Source organism: Dendropsophus ebraccatus, chromosome 2 (genome assembly GCF_027789765.1).
Source record: "Dendropsophus ebraccatus isolate aDenEbr1 chromosome 2, aDenEbr1.pat, whole genome shotgun sequence".
Lineage (NCBI taxonomy): Eukaryota > Metazoa > Chordata > Amphibia > Anura > Hylidae > Dendropsophus > Dendropsophus ebraccatus.
This window is the reverse complement of record NC_091455.1, coordinates 152,152,248-152,178,492: the sequence shown is the minus strand read 5'-3', so window position 1 is coordinate 152,178,492 and position 26,245 is coordinate 152,152,248. Positions and strand designations below refer to the sequence as shown.

The 26,245-nt window shown below is 42.0% G+C and overlaps 1 protein-coding gene across 1 annotated transcript in view; it reads right to left on the bottom strand.

The window, feature by feature from the left end:
• IGFBP3 (insulin like growth factor binding protein 3) overlaps nt 1–22,653 on the bottom strand; it is a 30,963-nt gene extending 8,310 nt beyond the window's left edge. Inside the window, exons 1-4 of the mRNA XM_069958546.1 lie at nt 22,327–22,653; nt 21,825–22,239; nt 6,619–6,836; nt 4,196–4,315 (exon numbers count right to left, since the gene is read on the bottom strand). Of these exons, the coding sequence (XP_069814647.1) occupies nt 4,196–4,315; nt 6,619–6,836; nt 21,825–22,170 (684 nt within the window). The 5' untranslated portion in view covers nt 22,171–22,239; nt 22,327–22,653. The remainder of the gene's footprint in view (nt 1–4,195; nt 4,316–6,618; nt 6,837–21,824; nt 22,240–22,326) is intronic.
• Between the last annotated feature and the right edge of the window lie 3,592 nt (nt 22,654–26,245).

The following is a 26,245-nucleotide window of genomic DNA, read 5'->3' as shown; positions in this document are numbered from 1 at the left end:
TCAGCATGTTTTGAGGGTTTATAATGGAATGTCTGTTTAATGCCAAAAAAAAAAATTATGTATGAAAGTGAATACAGCCAATGTCACAAATTCTATCACGCTTATAACTGACACCATGATGAACCCAATTATAAATGTGGGGTCAGGTGTAATGGTTTCACCAAATATTAAAAGATAACCTCCTTAATAAATGTATGTCAGATCCAGTAGGGTTGGGGCCTCAGTTATAAGCTTCATTTTTGTAATTGATCAATACACCTTTGCTCATAATGATTTGGTTAGGTCTTGGGTAGTTGTTGAATTAAAGTGCACAATTCAGTACTGTGCGAGTGTGTTTGGCTCTAAAGTTTTATTCTGCAGAAGGAAAGACCCCAAACACATGACCTGTGTCATTATGAACCATGTTCAGAGTAAAGAGGAGTCCTGGAAGTGATGATATGCCCCCCACAGAGCCCTGATCTTAATATCAAGAATGCCTGGGATTGCATGGCGATAGAAGGATGTCAGCAATTCTACATCCAAAGATCTGTGGTTAGTTCTCCAAGATGTTTGGACTAACCTCCCTGTCAAGTTCCTTTAAAATTTGATAGTATACATATAAGAGCTGAAGCTGTTTAAAGTGTACCTGTTGTTATAACGTTCAAAGTCTAAATAAACCGTATGTGTGATAAAAAGCAAGTTTGCAATTTACATCCATTATTATGAATAAGCAAATTTACAGTCGGAACGAAGCAAAAAGCTTTGTTCCTACCAGCATTTAGCTCATCAGTCTGCGGGGCTTTGAAGTGTGGTCTGCTCCATGCCGCTCCTCCCAAGGTGCTGGGAAAAGATGGATCCCGTCCTAAGAAACTTCTCCCAGTTTCCCAGGACTGAAGCCTTCTTTTCCCAGCACCGTTGACGTAGGCCACCCTTGTAGTATTGGAGTATATCTGCACATCTTTGGAGTATATTTGACGTTTTAAATTTCTGAGCGCTAGAAATCAATAGTACAGGCGATTAAGAAACTTTGTAATTGGGTTTATTAGGCAAATATGCCATTATCTGCATTCAAAAAAACTTTTCCCAGGTCCCCCCTCTCTCCTCTTTTCCATTCACTGCAAAATATCAGGAAATTGTGTCTTGTTGCATCAGACACAACCCTGTTTGTTCTATGAAGAGGGGAGGGGGGAGGAGGAAGGAGGGAGATGAGTTGGCAGCAGAGAGCAGAGAATAAAGGATTACACAGCCAGGAGCTGCATGAAAGCGCTATTAAGAGGTCAGATGGGTCAGTGCTGACTGTCAGAGGAGATTTAGCTGTAAATTAACTCTGTTGTCCTGTTTTGGTGCCTCATCTCCCTCCACCCTTCCCCTCTCCATACACGATGATGAAGACAGGGGGGAGCTTCAAACTACTTTTTCGTAATAAAAATAATTACCCAATTACAAAGTTTCTTAAAATCGCCTGTACTATTGATTTCTGCAAAAAAAGAAAATAAAACAAACGACAGTGACACTTTAGGATATGCTCAGCAGAAGCAGTGCCCACTTCCCCCAGGTACCGGACTTGACTCTCTGGAGCTAATTTTTTCATGCCATTCTTGATTGATCCCTGCAGTCAAGACATGCTGTATGCAGAGGGTATTCCACCTGGAAGAGGATGATCTGGCAGGTGGGAGCATGATCAGTCCCAGAACGGTCACAAGACCTGTAGACACCAGCAATAGTCATCTGATGTCACCAAAGCTTGACGCACGGACACCAGCCAGAAGCAGAGCAGGTGTAACACAAGCAGCCCACTTCCACTTCCCCCCCCCCATGACCGCCACACACATACACGACTCTTTCAAAAAGAGGAGGCCGCCATAGGAGACAGGATGGAAAGGGGCATAGAAGGGAAGCCTATGCCATGTTGGCGGAACCCCCATACGCCCGGCTGCTCCCTGCAGAGAGACTTATGAAGCCAGGGTGCCCCACAAGGCTGTGCCAACGGAGGACCTGCAGCCAAGACAGTGAGGTAATATCTTCTGCGCTACAGAAGTGACCTTCCCAGGCCTCCAATCTGCAGGACAGGAAACCTGAACTGACATATGAAGAGGTGTGTCAGACTTTTACCTACTCAGGTTTCTGGTCATGCGATGGGAGGTTCACTCCAGGTGTGCTGTCATGGACGGTAAGGTAAAATAATAATGCAGCATAATGGTAGGGTTATAAACATACACAATCAAGAGTTAGAATTTGCATTTTACAACTAAACAGTGTACAGCTAAAAGTTGAAGGCCCTATTCAGGGAGTTCCGAGGTCTGGTGTGTTCTATAAAGTCTATGCACAAATCGTATATTATGGATGTGTGAATAGAGCCTAAGCTATGAAAATAAATTAATTGCATGCATGCAACAGACTTTAAATCTGGGTTCAAAGTTTCTCTTGACATGTCACAGGGACTTGTTCAAAGTTTTTTTTTCTTTTTGTAATATGAATTCTCAAATTTTCAGAAACTTTTACAAAAAGGTTTCCGTGGAGCAAAATATTTTGACAGGAGAACACCAGGGTAAAGGAGAACACCAGGGTTTTGCAGACAGAATACTAAACATATGGAAGAGACCATAAAGTAAAATAAAATTTAGTTTAAATATTTCGAGAAAGTCCATTGTTTCAAGGCTTTAAACCTGCTTTGACCTGAAAGACATTGTGAGTTCACTCTGGCCACAACTTCTGAGAGAGTGAGGAGTCCATGGAGTGTGATTTCTATGACCGTACCAATAATATTCCAGCTCCAATTAGGATATGATTTTGGAAATATCAGATGAAAAACTTTTCCAAAAATTACATAATTTTGGGCAAGACCACCATATATGTAATTGTGAGGCGGTTTAACCCCAATTTTTCCAACATGTTGATGGATAATTATGGGAGGGGCTTAAATACCATCATGTAATTTTTTTTCATGAGTTCCACATGCTTTATGCATTGTGAGGATTGTTGTGGCCATTGTATTGTTGCTTTCCACTGTCCAAAGTTTTGATCAACATAGGTTTCACTGAATACCCCACTGATTAGGAGAAGTATCCCGCAGCTTGATTTACTTTCTGGCTCACAGTAATTACCATCTTGGCAGCTCAATTATAGGGCTGCCTGAAGGTATATGATTGACAGCAGGGAAATGCGGTCTTTGTATTAAAATTTTTTTGACATGTACGTTTTAAAAAGGAACCGCATCAGCAAACTGTATTTTGTAATCAAATATTCATTTTTCCATTATATATGCTGTGACACTACAAAAAACATGCATTGTGAAATTGAAAACGGAATTGCTATTTTTAAAATTTTAGGGGGTTCTGTTTTGTCTTTAGTATTTCCCACAAGGTAAAACTGACATGTTATCTATATTCCTCAAGTCAGAACAATTACAACGATAACCAGTTTAGATTGCTTTTTTATTCCAATTTAATACTTTTAAAAAAATTAGATTTTTCTTTATTTTTTATTATTTTTATTTTATTTTTTTGTGTCCAAAAATAAGCAGCGTTTAGAACTCTGGTGGGTTTTTGCACTTATCCGTTTACTGTGCGAGTTCAGGAATGTGATAATTTTTTGGTTTTGGCAATTTTGCATGCAATGATACCAAATATGTTTATTTTTTATTGTAAAAACAAACAAAACAAATATAGGGGGGGGGGGTGATTTAAACTTTTATTATGGGATAAATTTATATACAGAGGTACCTTGGTTTAAGAGCATTTTGCAAGAAGAGCTCACAGTTTTTCAAAATTGATTTGGTTTAAAAGCTCCCTGTCCTCGGTGGGGGAGTGGTGGAGGGGTATGGTTTGCACACGTGGTCTACAGCACTGTATTTTGACCCAGGAAGTCTCCCTAACCTTCCAAATCATAGCCACTTCAGGCTGGGGCTTGCATCAGGGGACAGGACTGTGAAGGTAATCTCTTCATAGCTGTAACCCATCTCTCCCCGGACAGAGAGTGCTGCATGTATGTGCCTACATCTGCCCTGCTCATTCATGCTCCTGATTCATGCTCCCTGCAGTCTCTGTCAGTCCTGGTGTTTCCAATCTTCACCATTCCTGCTATAATGTGCCTGCACTTACACTAGGCTATACACACTGCTACTATAATGTCCCAGAGCACTGTCCCAACTTACATTGGTAGATTTTTTTTGCAGCCAATGCTTATTTTGTTTGATTGACTGGGATGGAGGACTTACTTGTTTTTTCTTATAAAATCCTTTCTTATCACAGTTTGGAATATGAAACCCTCTGGGACTCAGGATATTCATGATCTTTAAATGATTTAGTATACTTTCCATTTCTCTGCGACATGGACCCTGTGAAGACAACAATGTATCATATTTCTTAAAATCACTGTTACTATATCAGCACAGAGCATGACAATTTACTTCTAGAACACTTCATATCGCTTGTCCTAAAATAAAAAGACAGAATCAAAACACGGAAACTGGCTACTAGAGTACCCAGTAATTTAACAACTGACTTGGTAGCTTTAACGGTTGTCATTATCATTTATTTCCTCTTTTCAGCCAACTTCTAAGCTTCTTAGTTTCAGAAAACAGTTCACACATCAAAACGATGACCGTTTTTATTGGGTGGCCATCATTTAGCACCAAATAATTATTTTAAAACAGACGTTATTTGTGTTATTTGACGGTAATTGATGGCTGTCGAATAAAAACAGCCTGTGTGTGAACATAGCCTAAAGGTCAACTTTGATGTGGTATTAAATCAGCTAGTAGAGGAGAGAAAAGCTGATATAAAAAAAAAAAAAACGTCACAGAATAGCTTCTCAGTCTTTACAACAGAAACCTGCAGATACTGCCGCGCCTAATTTATCATGATTTACGCCCGTTCGCAGGCATAAAACATTATCAAAAACTACACCTGCTGGAAGCAGGTGTAGATTTCGTACGCTGGGCGCAGATTCGGGCACACGGCCGGCTTGATTCACTAAGAGGCGTGTGTCTGCCAGGGAAAAGGGGTGGGGGTGGGGGCCTAATATAAATCTTTTGTTATAGGTTTGAAGTGCAAAACAAGCTGCGAAAACTGAGTTTAACTTTAAAGTTTTATCTGGGCAATTGCGGATCTGCAGCGATTTTAATTAGGCTGTGTTTACTGTTTGTCTATTTACAAATCCCCAAACCGGCCATTCAGAGCGGGTTAAGCTAGAAATGGCTCAAAGTGGCTCCTATCCGTGAGCAGCTGTTTTCAGGGCAATACTCTTGCTAAAGAAAAATATAATGAAGTTATAGCTGAAAAAGTGGTGTGTGAATATAGCCCAATATAAATTACAGTTAGCAAAGTCTTGTGTTGATAATTTCTGTTGAATGCTTTTGCAGTTTGTGTGGGAGAAACAAGATGACTGCAGGTGTATCTTATCTGATACTCTATAGCTTCTCAATTCCAAACCTCATGACAGGTCATGTTTTGAGGATATCCCATACAAAGAACACCGGTAATAATACCTGATGCACGGAGTATAATTTTATCTCCTGTGAAATACTACTGTTGGTGGGCCATGAGGACTGGAGTTGAGAAGCACTGCTGTATAGTGTGAGTTAAAGCATACCGGTTATTTCGGGTGACTTCAGAATAGGCTGTCCTCTGTGTGTACATGATTTCCGCTCTAGACTCTTTCCCTCTGCACTCCCTCTTCCGTTTATTTTCTACCAACTTCATAGACTTGTAGCTAGCTTAGGTGTCAGATTACAAGTTGTACCCACAGGAAATCACCAGATGTCTTGTTGCTTTGATGTGTCAGCAATCTTGACTGGCATACGAGGAACTAATACAATATCAGACAGGTGCTTTTAAAGTGTTCCTCCAGTGTTGGTCTCCATTTCTCAATGAGGCAACTGTCCAATGGCCAGCAATTCCTGTGTATGACTTGTTTATCAAAAAAGGGCTCGCTGGGTGTCAGAATATTGCCACAGCAACTGTACCACCCAGTGGGAGCTGTATCTCCCCACACAGATTCCTGCAAAACACTGGAGATACACTTTATCATAGCCTATCATTGAAAGGGCTATCCGGCATTACACAACTTTTACTATATTGCTGCTATCATATAGACAATACAATTATACTGTCATAGCCTATACTTACGTGTCTGTTGTCCCGCACTGACTCCACTTCCAAAAGAAACTCTGAAGGAGCTACAGTCAGTGGGAGACCGCAGACAGGTAAGTACAGGCAGTATAGGTATCATTTTTTGTATGACAGAATCAATATATCTGGCGTTAACCAACTTTAAGTCTTTTTAGGAGTTTGATCTCCACATCCTTTGCAAAGGTGTAAAATATCCAGGCTGCCTGCAATTGCCACCAGAGGGAACTCCTTGCATACAGTTTATGTACTGAACTGAATAAGAACGTTCCCATGTTCTCCTTGTGCTTCGGGAAGTCTCTTCATTTAAAAGTTTTATTTATTTAATACAATAGAAGAAATGTGGCAATGTATGCAACTGAATAGCATACATATGTCTGTACATTGCATCAGGAAGTGTTAAGTTTCCTGTATGAGTTTAACACGCAACACAATAATATTTCCTCCTTGCTCTATAGGTAATCTATTTTCCTGTGGCAAACTCAGAACACACAAAACACATCATACTTACATATTCCATATCATGCTTGTTTTCTGTAAAAAAATTTAATGTGTCTGTGCTTTGTGGATCATAGTCTACTTTATAACGCTGAGTATTTTTGGCTTGCTCCTTCCTGATGACTTCTATTTTGGTCTGAGGATTACTATACAACATTCTCTGTGTGTTAGATGGTGCTTGAGTGTCATTGCTGTCAGGAAGAATGTCCTCATCAGATTTGCTGAAATTTCCTATCAATATAAAAAGCATACACATATAATGTTACAATTTATATTTGTTTAGATGTTTAACAGAACATGAAAAATCAATATACAAAGCAATTTACTACTTACAGTGCCTTGAACCCAAGCTTTTAACCATGGCATAAAAACTGATTACACAAGCAACGTATGTGCCAGTAGAATATATATATATTATTATTATTATTATTATTATTATTATTATTATATTCCGCATGGAGGCTGTATCCTTTAAATTGTACCTGAACTTTTACACAACTTTTCAGGATAATCTGTGTAATGTGCAAGTACATGCGAAAAACATTATTTCTGGGCATTAAGTAAATTTCACCAGTTTTCCCCTTCATAGTCCCCTCTAAATTTTAGTTGTTCCTCAGCGACTGTTGTGTTTCCCATGCACTGGACACACAAAAAAGGGGAACCCTGCTCCCAATGCAGTTGTAGTATTTAGCACTTGAGTGTACTAACAAATTACTCTCGAGGATTCTGTTTGTGATGCCAGTGATAAAATGGGATGAAACATAACACAGAGTGCTAGCTAAAGAGATCTCAACAATCACATTCCAAAACCCTTGCAGAATACTGCACCAACACTTATTTCAATGCAACACATTTACTGTACAATAGGAATCTCTTTTCTGACAGATCGGTCACGGGTTGCTGTGACTGTCATGCGATAGAATCAGAATCTATCCTGGGATGACCTTGTTGGCAAACCATGTCCTTCTGTTATTAGTGTACCTAGCAACTAACAAGAAACATGGCAGACAGTACAATGGGAAACAGCAACATACATGGCTATTAGTGTAAAAAAAATTATAATAAATTGACACCTGTGCTCATAATCCTTTGATAAATTTGAAGGGGTCTTAAGAGATAAAAAGTATCTTGATATACTTCAATGATGACTACAAGATGCCTCCACAGTTCAGAAATACCTCCCCTCCCACTTTTGATTTATTCTATGTAGCTAGCGTCCTTATTTTTATGTGGTCTGGGATTATGTTAGCGCTTCCCGCTCTGCAGTTTTCCCACCTTTTGTACTGTGCCAGCATAAATAACATCAAACCTCCTCTACTAAGACACACCCGCATATTACAATTTACTATAGGATATATTCACACACACTGTCAAAATGGAAGCAGTTTTTATTCAACAGCTGTCATTTAATGTCAAATAACGGCCATCCAATAAAAACGTCTGTCATTATAAAGGGGTGTGAACATAGCCAAAGTATATTTTCTCCTATTCAGATGTTATTATTACATGCAATTCTACCACAATTACCAACTTTCCTCAGAGAGGTCAATGTTCTCCATCCTGTGGTTCTCCAGCTGCAGCAAAACTACTACTCCCATCATTCCTTGACAGCCTGAACATCGTAGATAAAGATAGGTCATGTGGCAGCATCTCATGCAGCCTTTCAGAGCCAATTTATTGCTGATGGTGCGTTTGCACAGAGATTTATCGGACAGATCTTTGAAGCCAAAGCCAGGAACAGACTATAAACAAAACAGGTCATAATGCAGATTTTGCATATTTTCAGATTCATTCCTGGCTTTGGCTTCAAAAATCTGTCAGATAAATCTCTGTGTAAATGCACCATAATAGATACATGTTAAGTCATAATAATTTAACCATTTAATGAATTTTGTTATGAACTGTGAAACCCCTTTAATTATTCACTAATGCCTGGGCATTATGGTGATTATGCAGAGAACTGCTTTACCCAGAGTCTGCCATTACCCATGACATATACAAGAGTTTCAACTTAATATCCTATAAAAACTGGTGATGACTTTACCTTACAATACCTTCAGTAAAACTCATGACTCAAGTATACTGAAGGCTTAATAATAGCATCTTATACGGGAGGCTCAAAGTAAATATCAGTAGCATAATCTCAGCAGAGCACATTGTCACATAAAATAGCATTCCATAATATTGTAAAATGCAACTATTCAAACTTGAGGGAACACTGAGCATTTTTCTCCACTCATGCTAGCTAAATTTTCCAGAATGACAGACATAAACATACATATTCTGAAGTGACTAGCAATGTATCCTTTATACTTTACTTACTTTGCCTTCTGCTCATTTATTGGGTTTGTTAAACAGAATTGGCAAGCTTTATGAATTTGGGTTAGCCACTATTTGCTGACCTCAGCCGCCTTTCTGCAACATACAAATATAAACGTTCATGGAACTGCTAGCAAGAGCATAGTGACATTAAACATTACTTAATAATCTAGAACATAGAATTATCCCCACATTTAGAATAAGCCTGGGTTCACTTTGCTTTTTTGCAATCCGTTTACCATATCTATTTCATTGGGGGGGGGGGGGGGGGGATTACATGCATCTGTTTTTTCTATTGACTTCCATTATTTAAAAATACAAAACAAAAACATTTTATAGTGTACACAAAAACATGATTGACCACATGTAAAGCGGACTGCAGTGTAAATCCAGTCTAACCTCCTAAGTGACTGGCTGAGTAAAGGCCCTATTCCACGGCACGATTATAGGCCGTATACAGCTGATATCGGCCGTTACGGCTGATAATCGTCCCGTGCAATGGAAGCCAACGATCAGCAGACATGTTCATGTCAGCTGATCGTAGCAGTCGTTTGTGTTTCAAACATATTGAAAAACAAGCGACTGTGATAGCAGCGATCTGCTGTCGTTGCTCCGTGGAATAGGAGCGGCAGTAGCAGACCACTATCCTCTATGGGCTGCTCAGTCGATCTAGCGATCACCCAGGCAGTGCGCTCCCCCCCCCCGGTACACCCTGAGCCTCCTCCTGCACTCTCCCCCCCTGCTTGTGACTTCGGTTAGCTGCTTTTAATCCAAGATCTGTCCTGGGGTTCATTTGCCAGGTGATGCAGTTATTGTCCTAAAAAAATACTTTTAAACTGGCAGCACTGTGCCAAACGACCATGGCCTAGATTGTGTAAGCATTAGGCTGGCACAACCTATCTGTCCTTCCTCCCCGCCCTTCTCATTATTAGGAATGCTCCAGGCAGATTGTCTACTATTCATTACCTGTGTCAGCACGGCACATGAGCTGGATCGTTAAAGGGGTTGTCCAGCGCTACAAAAACATGGCCACTTTCCCCCTACTGTTGTCTCCAGTTTGGGTGGGGTTTTGAAACTCAGTTCCACTGACGTAAATGGAGCTTAATTGCAGACCACACCTGAACTGGAGACAACAGTAGGGGAAAAAGTGGCCATGTTTTTGTAGCGCTGGATAACCCCTTTAAGGCACCTGTGCAATGTTCAGACAGGAGAAAATGTTCTAGGGTCATTCCTAATGATGAAGAGGGTGGGAAGGAGGGACGGAGGGGTGGTGCAAAGTTAGGGCACAGATACTGTAAGCCACGGCCGTTTGACACAGGGCTGCCAGTTTAAAAATAGTTTTTCAGGACAATAACTGCATCACCTGCCAAACGAATCCCAGGACAGATATTGGATTAAAAGCAGCTATCCGAAGGTACAAGCTGTTTGGGAGGGGGGGTGTTGCCAGATTGTGGGTACAGAGTCACTTTAAACCTTTCCCGCACGAGGACATAACTGTACGTCCTCGTGCGGGTGCTCAGAGCGGGGCCGCGCGAAGACCCCGCTCTGAACCACCGCGATCCCGGGTGCCTCATGTAGCCCCGGATCAAGTCTATTAGCGGGCACGGTCCGATCGCCGTGCCCGCTAATTAGATAATCGGAGGCAGCTGTCAAAGATGACAGCTGCCTCCGATTACCGGATTCAGCCGTTCCCTGGTGTCTAGTGGGGGAGATCGCTCCTCCGGGACGTTGTCCCGGAGGAGCGATCTCCGTTACTGAAGCCGGCCGGGGACCGCTCCAAAATGGCGCCGTCCCCGACTCGGCACTCGCTTGATTTCGGCTGCAGCAGCCCAAAGCAAACGAGTGCCTATCTCATTGATCTTTGCTGTATAACTATACAGCAAAGATCTCAATGAGAGATCAAAATGTATATACTAGAAGTCCCCTAGGGGGGCTTCTAGTATATGTGTAAAAAAAAAAAAAAGTGTTGTCAATAAAAAGCCCCCTCCCCTAATAAAAGTCTGAATCAGCCCCCTTTTCCAAGGTTATAAATAAAATAAACAAACATGTTTGCTATCGCCGCGTGCGTAATTGCCCGAACTATTAATCACATTCCTGATCTCGCACGGTAAACGGCATAAGCGCAAAAATATCCCAAAGTGCAAAATTGCGCATTTTTGGTCGCATCAAATCCAGAAAAAAATGCAATCAAAAAGTCGCATATGCGCAATCAAGGTACTGATAGAAAGAACACATCATGGCGCAAAAAATTACACCTCACACAGCCCCATAGACCAAAGGATAAAAGCGTTATAAGCCTGGGAATGGAGCGATTTTAAGGAATGTATATTTGTTCACAATGGTTTGAATTTTTTACAGGCCATCAGATAAAAGAAAAGATATACATGTTACATATCGTCTTAATCGTAACGACTTGAGGAACATATAGTCAGTTTTTTCCATAGGAGACACGGCGTAAGAACACAATCCCCCCAAAGAAAAAGAATTGTGATTTTTTTTTTCAATTTCACTGCGCATATAATTTTTTTCTGGTTTCGCAGCATATTTTATGCAAAATTTCAGCCTGTCATTGCAAAGTCCAATTAGTGACGCAAAAAATAAGGGATCATGTGGGTCTGTAGGTGTAAAAATGCAAGTGCTATGGCCTTTTAAGCACAAGGAGGAAAAAACGAAAACGCAAAAACGAAAATTAGCCTGGTCCAGAAGGGGTTAAATAAAGATGTATCAATCTGTCAAAACATAAATGGTTGCTATCTGTCCGAAAAAAGACATGTCTGTCTCAGACTTATTTCAATGTTTACCTATGGGTGAAAATATTGCAACTGTGTTCTTCCAACTATAGCAAAGAAACAAATTAAAGTGTCACTGTCGTGAAATTTTTTTTTGCAGAAATCAATAGTCCAGGCGATTTTAAGAAACTTTGTAATTGGGTTTATTATCCGAAAAATGCATTTTTATCATGAAAAAGCAGTTTGAAGCTCTCCCCCCTGTCTTCATTGTTCTCCTATGGAGAGAGCTAAAGAAAAGACCAAAACAGGACAACAAAGAGTTAATCTACAAATCCCTCACCCGTTATCTGTTCTGACCATCACTAGTGACCTGTCTGAGCTCGGATTACAGCTGTCACCCAGCTCTGTGCCTGTAATCCTCTGTTATCTGCTGCCGGCTAACTCCCTCCTTCCTCGTCCCCCCTCCCCTCTCCCTAGAGCAGACAGGGTACGTCTCCTGCAACAAGTCACAATTTTCAGATTTTTCAGAGTGGATGAAAAAGAGGAAGGAGGGGGGGACCTGGGAAAAGGCTTTTTACATGCAGATAATGGCAGATTTGGCTAATAAACCCAATTACAAAGTTTCTTAAAATCGCCTGGACTATTGATTTCTGCAAAAAAAAAAAAATAATACGACAGTGACTCTTTAAGTCAATTTTTATGGCACTTTGTGGCCAATACTGTCATTGTGATGACCAACTAACATACATGCAGTGACTATCAGAATTACAAAATGCTGAAGAAAAGAAAAATTATATGATGTAAGGGGTCCCTTTCTTAATTCAAAATGTCACCATTTGTGGTATACTATTCAGGCGGGGTTCACACTACGTATATTTCAGTCAGTATTGTGGTCCTCATATTGCAACCAAAACCAGGAGGGGATTAAAAACACAGAAAGGCTCTGTTCACACAATGTTGAAATTGAGTGGATGGCCGCCATAACAGTAAATAACTGCCATTATTTCAATATAACAGCCGTTGTTTTAAAATAACAGCAAATATTTGCCATTAAATGGTGGCCATCCACTCAATTTCAACATTGTTGCAATACGAGGACCACAATACTGACTGAAATATACGTAGTGTGAACCCAGCCTCAATCTGTAAAATTCCGTCCAATTGGATAATCATACGGACCCACCTCCGTAAACAAAGTATTTTACAGAATGCATCACTGGCAAGTATTCTGTCATGCCTATTTTCAACAAGCATCTTTAAATAGCTGCTGTAACTGATGCACATAGTTCGAAATATAATACTATATGTGGTCCAAACTATAATGTTTTTTTACTGATAATCTAAAGCTACCAATGTGAGGTTTTAAATGGAGAGAAGGGGGTTTAAAGGGACTGTAACACCATGGCCCAGGCTGAAGCACTGGAGGCGGGCTGACCCACTCTTAGTGGGAAGAAACCCTAGCCCCTCTATGATAGGGTTCCATTGATTCTAATGGAGTCACGTCATGAAGGGGCTGGAGTTTCTTCCCACTGGGGGTGGGTCAGCCCGCCTCCAGTGCTTCAGCCTGGGCCATGGTGTTACAGTCACTTTAAAGAGTATCTGGTTATTAGCAAAAAATTTTGGCATGTCACAGAGACATGCCAAACGATTTGTTTGGTCATGACTGATCAGGAGAACGCATAATCTGTCTATGGATCGTCCAGGTCAAATGGACACACAGCACTGAGACCCTGACCAATCAAAAATTTTGACATGTCAAAAGTTTTATTTTCTAATAACAGGTTCTCTTTAATCTATGAATAAGAGTGCTTACTGGTATTGGTAAAAAAGCGTCAGCTTTCCTGACATGTAAGGAGGTTTTCCAAAAAGCAGTTGGCTCAGTGTAATAGCAACTATGTATTATTGCAGCCTCAGCCTCAGCAAATTGCTTTCCACCCTGAGCTCCGTGTAGTACAGGTGTCGAACAGCTAATCAGCAGGGTTGCAGGTGTCAGCACTCCATCGATCAACTATAGATAGTATATCCAGTGGAAAGAATGTCAATAGCTTTTCCCGAAAAAACCTCTTTAACCCCTTAAAGGGGTAGTGCAGCGCTCAGAAATTATTCACAGAATAACACACATTACAAAGTTATACAACTTTGTAATGTATGTTATGTCTGTGAATCGCCCCGTTCCCCGTGTCCCCCCACCCCCTCCCCCACCCCCACCCGTGTACCCGGAAGTGTGGTGCATTATACATTACCTGATCCGTGTCGAGGGCCGTCCGCCATCTTATGCCAAACGTCATCTTCGGACAGACGGCCGAGTCGCTGCCGCCCGTCCCCCCTCCGCCGCATCACAACTGTGCTCAGCCGCGATTGGCTGAGCACAGTTATGCTCAGCCAATCGCGGCTGTGCATCGGATGACGCTGCAGAGGGCGGCCGGCATTCGGAACAGTCGGAGCTGTTCGCCGTCCGCCCGAAGAAGACGTCGCTGAATGAAGATAGAAGACTGGTGTCGGCACGTGACAGGCGAGTATAGCGCACCACACTTCCGGGTACACGGGTGGGGGTGGTGGGACACGGGGAAGGGGGCCATTCACAGACATAACATACATTACAAAGTTGTATAACTTTGTAATGTGTGTTAGTCTGTGAATAATTTTTTACTGCTGCACTACCCCTTTAAAGGGGTTATCCACCAGCGCTACAAAAACATGACCACTTTCCCCCCTCTCGTCTCCACATTGGGTGGGGTTTCAAACTTAGTTCCATTGAAGTAAATGGAGCTTAATTACAAACACCACCTGAACTGGAGACACTGAGTGGCACATATTTGGCAAATCTACTAATATGGGGGCACAGAGGGGGTTTGTCTACTACATGGAGGCACAAGGGTAGCTCTGTTACACTGGGAAGCAATACAGTTGTCTCCATCGTCATTAAAATAGTATCTGAAATGTTGTTTGTTTAGCAAAAAAAAAAAAAAAAAAAAAAACATCTATAACACTTACAACATACAGAACTGTGACACAAAGACAAATACATATGCTTGCATTCACTGACAGCAAGCAGAGAAGGAACTTTTCATATTACAGAAAACTAGGCTCAAGGACACATGTAAGTCTATGGAAGCAGCACAGGTGCACAAAGATGATGCAGATAATGTCTCCTGGGGGTCGGGTTACCAAGTCTACAAAGTGAGGGGTGAAGAGGGAGCTGAGCGTGGTCAGTGCGGACCCAGAATATATTATTTTACATGTCCAGAGCGGATAAGAATGAGAAAAAAAAAAAAAAAAAAAAAAAACACACAGGGAAAAGGGTGCAAGATAGGTTATTCATGTATAATAGATATAGGGTGGTATTGGGAAGGGGATTGTTTAGAATATTGTTTTTGTTACCCGGATAACCCCTTTAAGGGCAAAGCCTAAAATAACCGCAACAATATTAACTTTTGAGTTTTCGTTTTTTTCTTCCTCGCCTTCTAAAAGCTATAACTCTTTTACTTGTCCATCTATAGGGCCATATAAGGGCTTGTTTTTTCAGGAACAAATGTACTTTGTAATGGTGCCTATTAATCTACCATAAAATGAATGACGCAACCCCCAAAAAAACTTATGGGGTGAAATTGGGGGGGGGGGGGGGGAAGCAATTTAGCAAATTTTGGAGGGGTTCTGTGTTTACATAATGCACTGTACGGTAAAACTGACATGTTATCTTTACTCTATAGGTCAGTCTGAATATAATGATTTGCATGTTTACATACCTTTTCTAATGTTTTATTTTTTATTTGTTTTTACAGTAAAACTATTTTTTGCAAATAGGTATGATTAAAATGACTTTATACTTTTGCGCTATGATCGCTTAATTTTATTAGTATCATATTTGTGTAAATGGGACGTAATGATCTTTTTTTTTATCAAATGTAATAATAAAAAAAAAAAAAAAAACAGAAAAAAAAAAGAAACCACTTTTTGTGAGAGGGAATTCCCTCCCCTGTATGACGAGGCTCCGTTAGAATCCCTCCCACTGGGGGAGGGCCGGCCCGCCTCCAGTGCTTGAGCATCAGCACGGGACCCGTGGATACAAAGGTGCCGTACACGGGAACTGGGCCACGGATCGAAAAATGGACCGCGGAACCGGCTTGCCCGTGAATGCGCCGTTCTATCCCTGTGTCAGATTAAAGAGGATGCACCTGGTGGTACATCCTCTTTAATATACAAATGTGGGATGGGCCACTTGAACATGATAAAGCAAACTTACCTCCCTGGTTCCAGTGTCACTGCTCTGACCTGTTCGAATCTTTCCAGGTGCTTTCCCGCTGCAGAGGCTGATTGGCTGTGTGGGCCTGCAATGTCACAGCTCAAGCAACCATAAACAGTGGAATGGAGAGGCGGTCTAGCTGCCGCAGCGCTTGAGCCAGGGAGGCAGTGGTGTGGCTACTAGAATCCCACAGCTTCAAGTACAACTTCTATGCTGATGACACTCAGATCTCTCTCTGGTCCGGTTGTCAACTCTCTGCTATCCAGGACTCCATCAGCTATATCTTCCTTCTCCTCCAGCTTTCTAAAACTCAACATGGACAAAGCAGAACTAATCATCTTTCCCCCATCTCCCCACCCCTCTATTTAAATTTCTCAGTCACAATCAATGGCTGCACTCTGTCCTCCCCAAGTCCGCTTCCTTGGGGGTCACCTTTAACTCTACCCTTTCTTTTAAGCCGCATGTGCCAGTCTGCCATTTACCCTATTCATGAATTGTGTTTTGATCTTGTAATGTTCTATTTGTCAACCCTTTTACTTGTATAGCACTCTGGAAACAAGGGCGCTTAAAAATAATAAATAGTAGTAATACTATGAAGGCAGACCACGCAACTGCTTTACGGTCCGTGTCTTCATGGTAAACCACTGACAGCAACCCCTACCCCCACAAACACAAACCTCTGGGTAGAGAGTAGCTGTTAAGTACTAACAGAATTTAGTAGATTTTTTATTTTTTTTTTTAATAAAGGTAATTTACTAATTTGTATAACTTTATTGTAGCAGTTGATTTGAAATACCTAAACACTAACACCTGGGTACAGTATGGCTGTAGTCCATGTTACCTAGTTAATAAAAGTCAGAAAGTATAAACATTGCTCACAGAAACAAGTCAAATATGACCCACAGTGTAACAGCAGAGCACATTTCCTCTATCTACAAAAATAAATTAAAACGTCAACCTTCAGTAACTGCGTGAGCATTAGATAGAATAAGTAAGTGCAGACTGTACGGCAAAACATCCCATCTGGTTAGCATATCTGCTGCACATTCATGATTCTTAGCTACCCAGAACGGTCAAAAAGTTTACAGTTTAGGTTTTGTGAACAGAATCTTTTAAGAAGCAGTAAAATATCTAGATTTTCTACAACTCTGACATGATGCCTCTCACTGGTTTTATTACTTTACAGGAGGCCACAGAGCTGCAATGTAACACTAGAGGTACGATGAAAAGGACAATTGGTACTACTAGTTGCTTTTAAGGTCCTTTTGCACAGGCCGATTATTGGCCAGAAGGGTCGCTCAAGAGACGCTTCTGCAGCTGTTAATCATCCCGTGTAAAAGGGGCAGCAAATCAGCCAAAGACCTGTCAAGCACTGCTTAAAAAAATAAAATAAAAAAAAATAATCTATCTTTATTGACTGCACATCTCCCCGTGTAAATAGGACCATTAGGGTCACAGGTCCAAGTCCAATTCGCTGCAAGTTCTTTGCATTTTTCCTCAGTGTGGTGTGACAGATTTTTACAGCCAAAACCAGGAATGGATTTGAAGGAGAAATCTCAAATCTTTCCTTTATTACCTGTTCTCTGTTTATAGTCTGTTCCTGGGTTTGGCCGTAAAAATGTGTCAGATCTCTGTTAGTGTAATTAGGGCCCTTATGCTGCGTTTACACGGAACGATAATTCACGATTTTGAACTATTTTTTTTTATAACGATCAGCGTTTAGATGGAAAGATATATCGTACGGAAAATTCGTTTTGCGATCTCTTAAGCCTATCTCACACATAGGGAAAAAATAAATAAATAAATAAAAATCGGTTAACGACAGTTTACACGGAACGATCCACAATTTTTTTTGCAAACGACGATTTTAGAACATGTTATAAGATCAAAATTAACGATTTCTCACTCGTTGCGTTTACACGTACGATTATCGTTCCAAATTTGATCGTTATCGTGCAAATTCGCACGATAATCGTTCCGTGTAAACGCAGCATTAGTCAATGTCATCAATGTTTCCAATCACTAACCACAACATAAGGATGTGCAGAGTTTGTAGTATGAATGCCACGTTACGGTCCCAAGAGAGCTTCCATATGTTGGTAACAGGACATATGACATCTAATCATCTATTACATTCAAGATAAATATGAAGAGGATGTGTCATTGGACTAGGCTGCTGTCACACACAGAGCAGGGACAAGAGGAACAAAAACCAGAGTTGCAGCAGGACCATAATTTTCTTCCCCCTTTATATGTCTAAGTGGCAGGAACAATAAAAATATGCAAGTTAATCTGTCACCGATCCCAAACTGGAGACGGCTGCTTAGCACTTCCTGTTCTCACCCTAAGGCCAGATTCACAATGAAACGGATCCGTAGCAGATTTCACACTGCAAATTCATAGCAAAATCCGCTGCGGATCCCTTATGAAAATACATACTTGCAGCGAGAATGTAAGTGACAACCCCTCGCTGGCCAGTGCATACTGTACCTGCTAAACTAAAAGGCAAGGGATCCACAGCAGATTTTGCTGCGAATTTGCATTGTAAAGTCCACTGCCGATACGTGTGAATCTGGCCTAGGGTTGCCTTTACACAGAGAGATTTATCTGACAGATTTTTGAAGCCAAAGCCAGGAATGAATTTGAAGAGAGGAGACATCTCAGGCTTTCCTTTAAGACCTGTTCTCTGTATATAGTCTGTTCCTGGCTTTTATCTGACAGATTTCTGAAGCTAATCTCTGTGTAAAGGCGCCCTTACACAGATGAAAGACCCACTAAACCAATCGCTTTTTACAGAAGTGACTCACCCCACCCTGTGGGCACTACCTACATATTTGGGACATACAGGAGGCGCGATCTACTAAAGACTACAATGGCTGGGGGGGGGGGGGGGGGGGGGGGGGGGGGAATCAGCAGCAGGCAAACATGTTTTTAATCATCATACCACCCTGACCACATTTTCATCTTAAAGCTTTTCTTCTAGATCCCTTTAATGCATTAGTGGATTATACTTCTCAATAACAAAAAAAACATAGTTTGCTAATATTTTAGAAGATCCAGAAGGATTTTATTAAGGTTATAGTGTGTAAATCTCTGTAAATGCACCATTAGAGTCTCTTCCCAAAGTAATGCCAATGAACAGGCATAAGTGAGTCCCTATGGATATGCACACCAAACCAAACATAGGCACTGTTGTCAGGGGCGCTATAAGGAAAAAAAAAAAAAAAAAAACTGTACGCCCCTGGCAACCAGTCACATTCCCCTTTTCATTTTCCAAAAATCTGTGAGGAATGTAAACTGGAATTTGGTTGCTAGGGGCAACTAAGACAATTCTACTTTACACCAGTTTGATAAATCCCCCCCCCCCTTGTCTTTGTGTAGCTTACAATAGATTTTTTTGAGTCTTTTTAACTTAATAAAGGTTCAGTTTTACTTGGATTTTCTGTTACTTCTTTAAAATTTCTCCCTCAACTGCCCACTACCTGTGTCTAGTCATGAACCAATAGTAATATTGTGTCGACCTGTCTATTTCTTCGGGAAAAGGGGACAAAAGCCAACATGCCTTCCCAAACTTCTGGCATCATCCTAACACAACACACATTTAGCAGAACCTAATGAATCTGGTGGGTTCTGTCTCAGCCTTAAGGCCCTATTCCACGGGCGGACGGAGAGGAGCAAACGAGCACCATTAGCGCTCATTTACTCCTTGTCCCCCGCTCGCTGCCACCTCTATTCCACGCGGCAGCAGCGAGTGGGTGAGTGTGGGAGGGGCTACAGGTAATCGCTAGATCGTCCGGGCAGCCCATAGAGGATAGCGGCGGTTTGCTGCTGTCGCTCCTATTCCATGGGGCGACGGTAGCAGATCGCTGCTATATCAGTCGCTTGTTTTTCAACCTCCACAGTGATATTGTGCACGCATTGTAATGTGATGTAATCTCATGTGAGCTTGCAGTGCAAAGTAGGACACAATATGCACCTGTGATATCAGTACGCAGGGTCTTTAGTAGTTATATGCACAAAGTGGAGGATACATGACATTGCATAGACAAATGCTATGCCTTATGGTACTTTTACACAGAGCGATAATTCGCACGATTAACGATTTCGATGGAATGATGTGTTTTTCATAACGATCAGCATTTAGACGGAACAATATATCATACGGAAAAATCATTTTGCGATCGCTTAAGCCTAGGTTATCGGTGAAAGATACACGGAACGATCTACGATTTTTTTGAGAACGACCAACAACGATTTGAGAACATGTTTTTCGCTCATCGATTGATCGGTCGCTGTATTTAAACGGAACGATTATCGCTCAAATGCGATAGTTATCGTGCAAATTCAAACGATAATCGTTCTGTGTAAAACCACCATTAGGATCCAATGGAAATACATTAAACTGCAATCTCTTTCAGGACGTACACATGTGCAGTAATCACCATCAGGCTCCAGTCTAAGGGTACGTTCACACTTACCGGATCCGCAGCGTATTTTCTGCTGCAGATCTGCAGCAGATTTCATTTAAATAACTGAACACATCATCAAATCTGCACCATCAAATCTGCTGCGGATCCTGTAGGTGTGAATGCACCCTTAAGGGGTTATCCCATTATTAATAATAAGGCAGTCAATGAGGGGCTGACCACTGGGACCCCCACAGATCATGAGAACAGAGGGAAGTTGTTCTCCTCTAACTGAAAGAAGCAGCAGCAGCAGACAAGCTCATTCACCACTCCATTTATTCTCTATAGGACCTCTAGACATTACAGAGCACTGAACTCTGGAATAGTATACAGTATATGTGCTGTCACTCCATTCACTTAGGGGACAACTGACCTCAATTCTTGTAATCAGGTATCACCAATCCCGCAGAAAGGACCTCTTTAACACTTTAAAACCTTACCTTTTTTATGTTGTGGATTGCGGTTCTGCAAAAATACAGGGCATGTGAATTGCACCATAGGAAATAATGGGTTACAAAGTTCTCCGTATTAGCAGATCTGCAAATACTGAGAACATATGGGGCCTGGCTTAACAGACCATAACAAAAATTGCATTCTCACAAAAGTCTGTCAAAGTAAAAAAAAATGAACTATTAAATAGGTCTGCTGTTTTCCCTATAGGCTTTACTACAGTACATGTAAAAAAAAATTATAAATACACACATTATATATATATATATATATATATATATATATATAGTTGTTATTCTGTCAAGATGTATATTTGTCAATAAATAAACAACCCAAGATGTTATTGGCATTCTATTTCTTACATGAAGGAAAATACTTAGCGAAGAGGGAATAAACCCTTGGCAACTATAGGAACTCCTTCCAGCAGTATATCAGGGTTTGGGTAATGTTTTATAGGGATGGCCTCCAGCTCCAAACTAACACATATTAAAACACCAATATCCATAAAATATCATCATCATCATCATCATCATCCTCCTCCTTATTTCTTGGTTACCATCGCCTATGAACATACATGCTGAGCTAACATTTTTCATGTGCTGTGTTAGGGCTATGTTCACACTGGCGCTGTGTGTGTGTGTGTGTGTGTGTGTGTGTGACATATACTTTAAATGTAGCTTATGGACTTGCTTATAAAATAAGAAGACACATTGTAACACATTATATATCTATCTATATATCTCCAACAGTGCTGCAGAACATGCTTTTATATACAACATAACCAAATGTAATGAAAGGGAGAATGAGAGAGGTGACCTAGCCTAAGAAATGTATGGGAGTCCGCTAAACGCTAGAAGAAACATATACAGTATGGGAAAACATAAAGGAGAACAATAAGTAAAGTCTATAAGCCCGGACAGGAGCACATTCCTACAGATACTGCCTAGCATTTCACGAGTGCACCGTATAGCATAGGACTTAATTCACATGCGGTAGTGTTGCGGTTTCTTACCTTCTGGTGGGTGGCTCCTGCCGCCGGTGACATTGACGCACGCCCCCCGGCCCATCAGCAGCGCGTGCAGCGGTTTGGGCTCGTCAGCTCCCGGTCTGCACTGGAGTCCGGCGCCGCACTTCTGGCTGTACACCCCGCAGCGGCTGCCCTCGGTCAGGGCACAGGTCCAGCAGCAGCCGCACAGGGACTCCTGGACGAGCTCGGCACAGTCCGGACCGGGCGGCTTGCACTGCTCCAGGGCTTTAGAGTCACAAGGCTCACACTGCACTACCGGCCCCACTGCCGCCACCGGGCTCAGCCACAGCGCCAGCGCCGCTCCATACAGCACGTACAGGCTGGAGAGCATAGTCCCTGAAGCGGGGGCCAAGGGCAGAGGTGAAGGCGGCAGTTGCGGGAGATCCTAGGCTGGCAGAGGCTGCGGGGACACAGAGGGACACGGGCGGGTTAGGGCGGTACTCGGACACTCCGCAGGTCACAGGCTGTGTAGGCGGCAGGTACTCACCTGGCTCAGCGCTCCTCACATGCACATGTTGCTGCTCCACATACAAAGTCTCGGCGGTCACGTGACGAGCCCGTACACCTCTACTGTACACTCCGAGAAGTCCCGCTGAGAGCCCGGAGCCAGCCGCTCAATCCGCCCCTTCACCGCACACAACGTAAACGGTGCCCCAGAAGTATGAGACGCTGCCACCGCTAGGCCTGTTACTTGCCCCTTCTCTAGGTTCTCTTACCCATCTGTTCTCTCATTCAGGTTGTGGCTATATAGAGAGCGAGCTCCAGACACGCCCCGGCACATGAATAGCGCATAACGTCCGGCCGGGGAGTACGGGCGGCGAGGCGCAATCCATGCTTCGGTGTCCTGAAGAGGAGGAGGAGAAGGGGAGTCTCTGAATCTGATTTGTGTTCAAGTGCACCTCGGAGAACACCCATGAATGCGGCGGCGGCGGAGGAGAAGAGGGGGGCTCGGGCTTCTTTTGTTTCCCGCACATATCTATGTGGAGAGGCTGCGGGCACAAGTGTGGCTACAGGAGGGGGCCACCGCTCAGCAGCCGGCCTGCCAGCCACCAACACGCCGCCCTGCTGCGGGATCCCCGTCACTTAGAGGAAAGTGTCAGGAAACTTTGGTGAATGGTGGCATGAGGGGCCGGGCACAGCCACTCTAACAGCGCACAGTACATACAACATGTCGTGTATAACTGGAGGGACCTGCGGATCATTAGTCATCTACCATAGTGAGTGGGGGACTCACTATGCCACTGCAGCCACCTGCCACTATATCTGCCCCTGGCTACCAGGGCACTGGATATACATAGTGCAGGTTAGTGGGGCCAAGCCACACATAGGGGGTCTTCCTCACATCTCTGGGACACCCATGCCACCAACCCTGCACTGTGCAGCTCCATTCATTGTACACAGCCCTGGAGGGGGGTGTCAGCTCAACCCCCACCAGCTAGTACAACATGATGTAATATGAAGGGGAAATTCCATCATTTAGGGCATTGCTTTTCTGAACACACTGACCTGCTCTATGAAAGACAATATCCGATTAGTCGTATACAATTACAATGTATACATTTTATTTATCCTCAATAACCAATTCATTACTAAAGCAAATCCTGTATGAGCCACAAGTGAACTTTTCTGAGGCACCATGCTGTTCCCTAATCTTTACCTACCAGATCATACAATGTTGTCCTGAGGTTGATCATATAATGTCATTGATACAACCAATTAACCTATTGTTTCTGGCCACCATTACTGTATGGCCCTCTATGTCACAGGGTTGCTAGGAGTTTCTTTTGCTATTGTATAGTTTGTGGTATATGTTTTTACACTGGCTGTATGTTCTCAAACTTCCAGAAAGACAAGAATATACAACTGCAATGTAAAACTCCAGCTATTCTCCATAGAGATTAGTGCACAATTTCATATTTACCATAGAAACAATAGTAGCTTATTGCCATTCATTATTATTCATTAGTATTTTCCTAAAGATTAAATGGCATATCATTGCGACCTCTGAAATGAACCTCTTCCAAATGTAATAGGAGTAACATGAAGAATAGATCATATGTCAACTGTCTGAAAGTGATCAGGTGACAGATGGTATTCAGAATTTTATCTATAATTGACCTCCAACATCTCCCCATATTTGCATGTTTTTCCTCTGGGTACTCTAGTTTCCTCCCACATTCCAAAAAACATTCTGGTAGGTTAAGGAATAAGGACCTAATGTTTCTCTAAGGAAAATTCGATTAAGTGGGTCCATTGAGAACAGGGACTTTTGATGCTGTATAAACAATGGAGATAAAAAGTCAAAAGGAAAAAAATAAAACATCTTACATTCTCCACTTTCTCAATTAAAGCCATCCAAGTCAATATAAAATCAGTCTGTTTGCAAACCACAGAAGATACAATGTTATATGCACACGTAAGAGTAGTAATGTGTCCACTGTTTGCAGATTATAGACTTTAAGTGGATCTCAGTCCTTTGCAACAAAACTGTTACCATTAGGGGTCGCCTTTCCTCTATATTTCATCTTGATAATGCTGCACTCAATCTACAAAGAAGGTATTGATTAACTTCTTCAGACTGAGTGTATTTTGTTTAGCTCATTACAGTAAAGTTCTGCAGAGAAGGGGATCATTCAGGCTCACTCTGCAGCTCAATATTTTAACTGTCTAGAAAAAACACTTACATTATTACTTATAAATTCTTGTATTACAAAAGACTTGCAGTTAGATAACAATGGGTTTCATTATATTCGTGATAAACTTCTGACAGACACACACCTACAGTTATCCTGTCTATGTACAAATATATGAGATTGTCCTTTTTGATTTGCATACGGACTCATTTGCTTACACATGCTTAATTGCTTACAGTATATACAGTATGTATGTGTACTGCTCAGCTTATCCACATAAACCAGCTAAACAGTACACTACCATGTTTTTATAAAGCTAGTGTATAAAACAGCACAGAAAGAAGCTTGAAAAATGTACAATTTCATTTCTTGTTTTTTCTTGTCCCTCTTTCTCATCTTCTTAAGGTGTTACTATCATATGTGAAATTATATTATTAAACGCTTTGTGTATCTAGAAATCACTTTTTAAAAGTTTGGTTAGGCAGGTTTGCCGAAAAGTTTAGGTTTGTCCAAACTGAACCTTAAACGAGCGGCAATAATAAAAAAAAAAGCTAAATGACTGCAACTACAATAGTGGTGATATAGGGTCGTTTTTGCAGGGAAAAGCGCATGTGACAAAAACATGCTTTTTAAAGTCCCATTGCTTTCAATGGGAGGCGCGTCTCTGCTGGTTTCAGGAGTCAAAAAATGTTTTTGCGGCAAGACCTTGCCAAAAAAACGCATCAAAAAAGACTGCACCAAAAAACGTAGGAAGCTGCATCTCTGCTCCTGTCTTTCTTCCCCTGTATCACAGTGAAAGTATACTGGAAGAAAGTGTGGCGAGTGGCGGCAGTGTGGTGCAGGGGATCCTGAGTGAGCTAGCTCCCCGGAGTCAGGCCATCCACTTTTAACAGGAGGATATTGAGAAACGGCAAGTGGCGTCCCCGTCACCACCGCCCAGGTACAGGGTGGCTATGCAGTCCAGCTGGGGTGATTATTTTATGTGGAGACTCTAATGAATGCTACTTGTTTTTATTTATTGTGATATTTATGCCTATTCCACTACTGCCTCCAGCCACAAGACTGCTTGGCAGGGTGGGAAGTTATTGTCTCCTTGCTCTGTTAGTCAGAGCGCCGCATTATTTAAATACAAGTGGTCTTTATGAACACTTACAGACAAATCACCCGATACAGCACTAAGCGGCCAAGTGGGCCCCTCGCTGTGCTGATGCCCGCCCTGAATGACAAAGCAGGTATCTAATAGTTTCCTGTGCTGTCATTCTGAAACTGGTGGTTGCTCCTATGTGGTTTAGGCACTGGGGAACATTCCCCAGGGTGCCCACCTTTAATCCAGCTCTGGCTTTTCTAGCTGCTGCTCAGAGATCCGGAGCTGAGCGTGCAGCTGGCGACAGTGAGCAGGGCTTTCCTTAACTCCTTAAAGGGGTTTTCCAGAATTTCTCCATAAACTAGCATTGCACTGACCTCTTTGGGTGTTGCATATTCTACATACACATCTATTTTTTAATTTAGAGCGATTACTGTGTTATCAGGCTTTGTTACATGACCACTCTGCCTGTGTTTTCTTTACTTCCTGTGATGTCACGTTCCCTTTCTGTTTCCTGTTCCTGCCAGTGAGGAAACATCAGGTGGGTGGGGTTATGCATCCATATTTCTTTAGCCACACCTCTAACATCTGAGCCTAGAAGAAACTGCAACAGTAAAGGCAGCATGGCAGACTACAATCTCTGTACAGCACTGCAGCATAGGTTGGAGCTATAAACAGTAAATAATGGC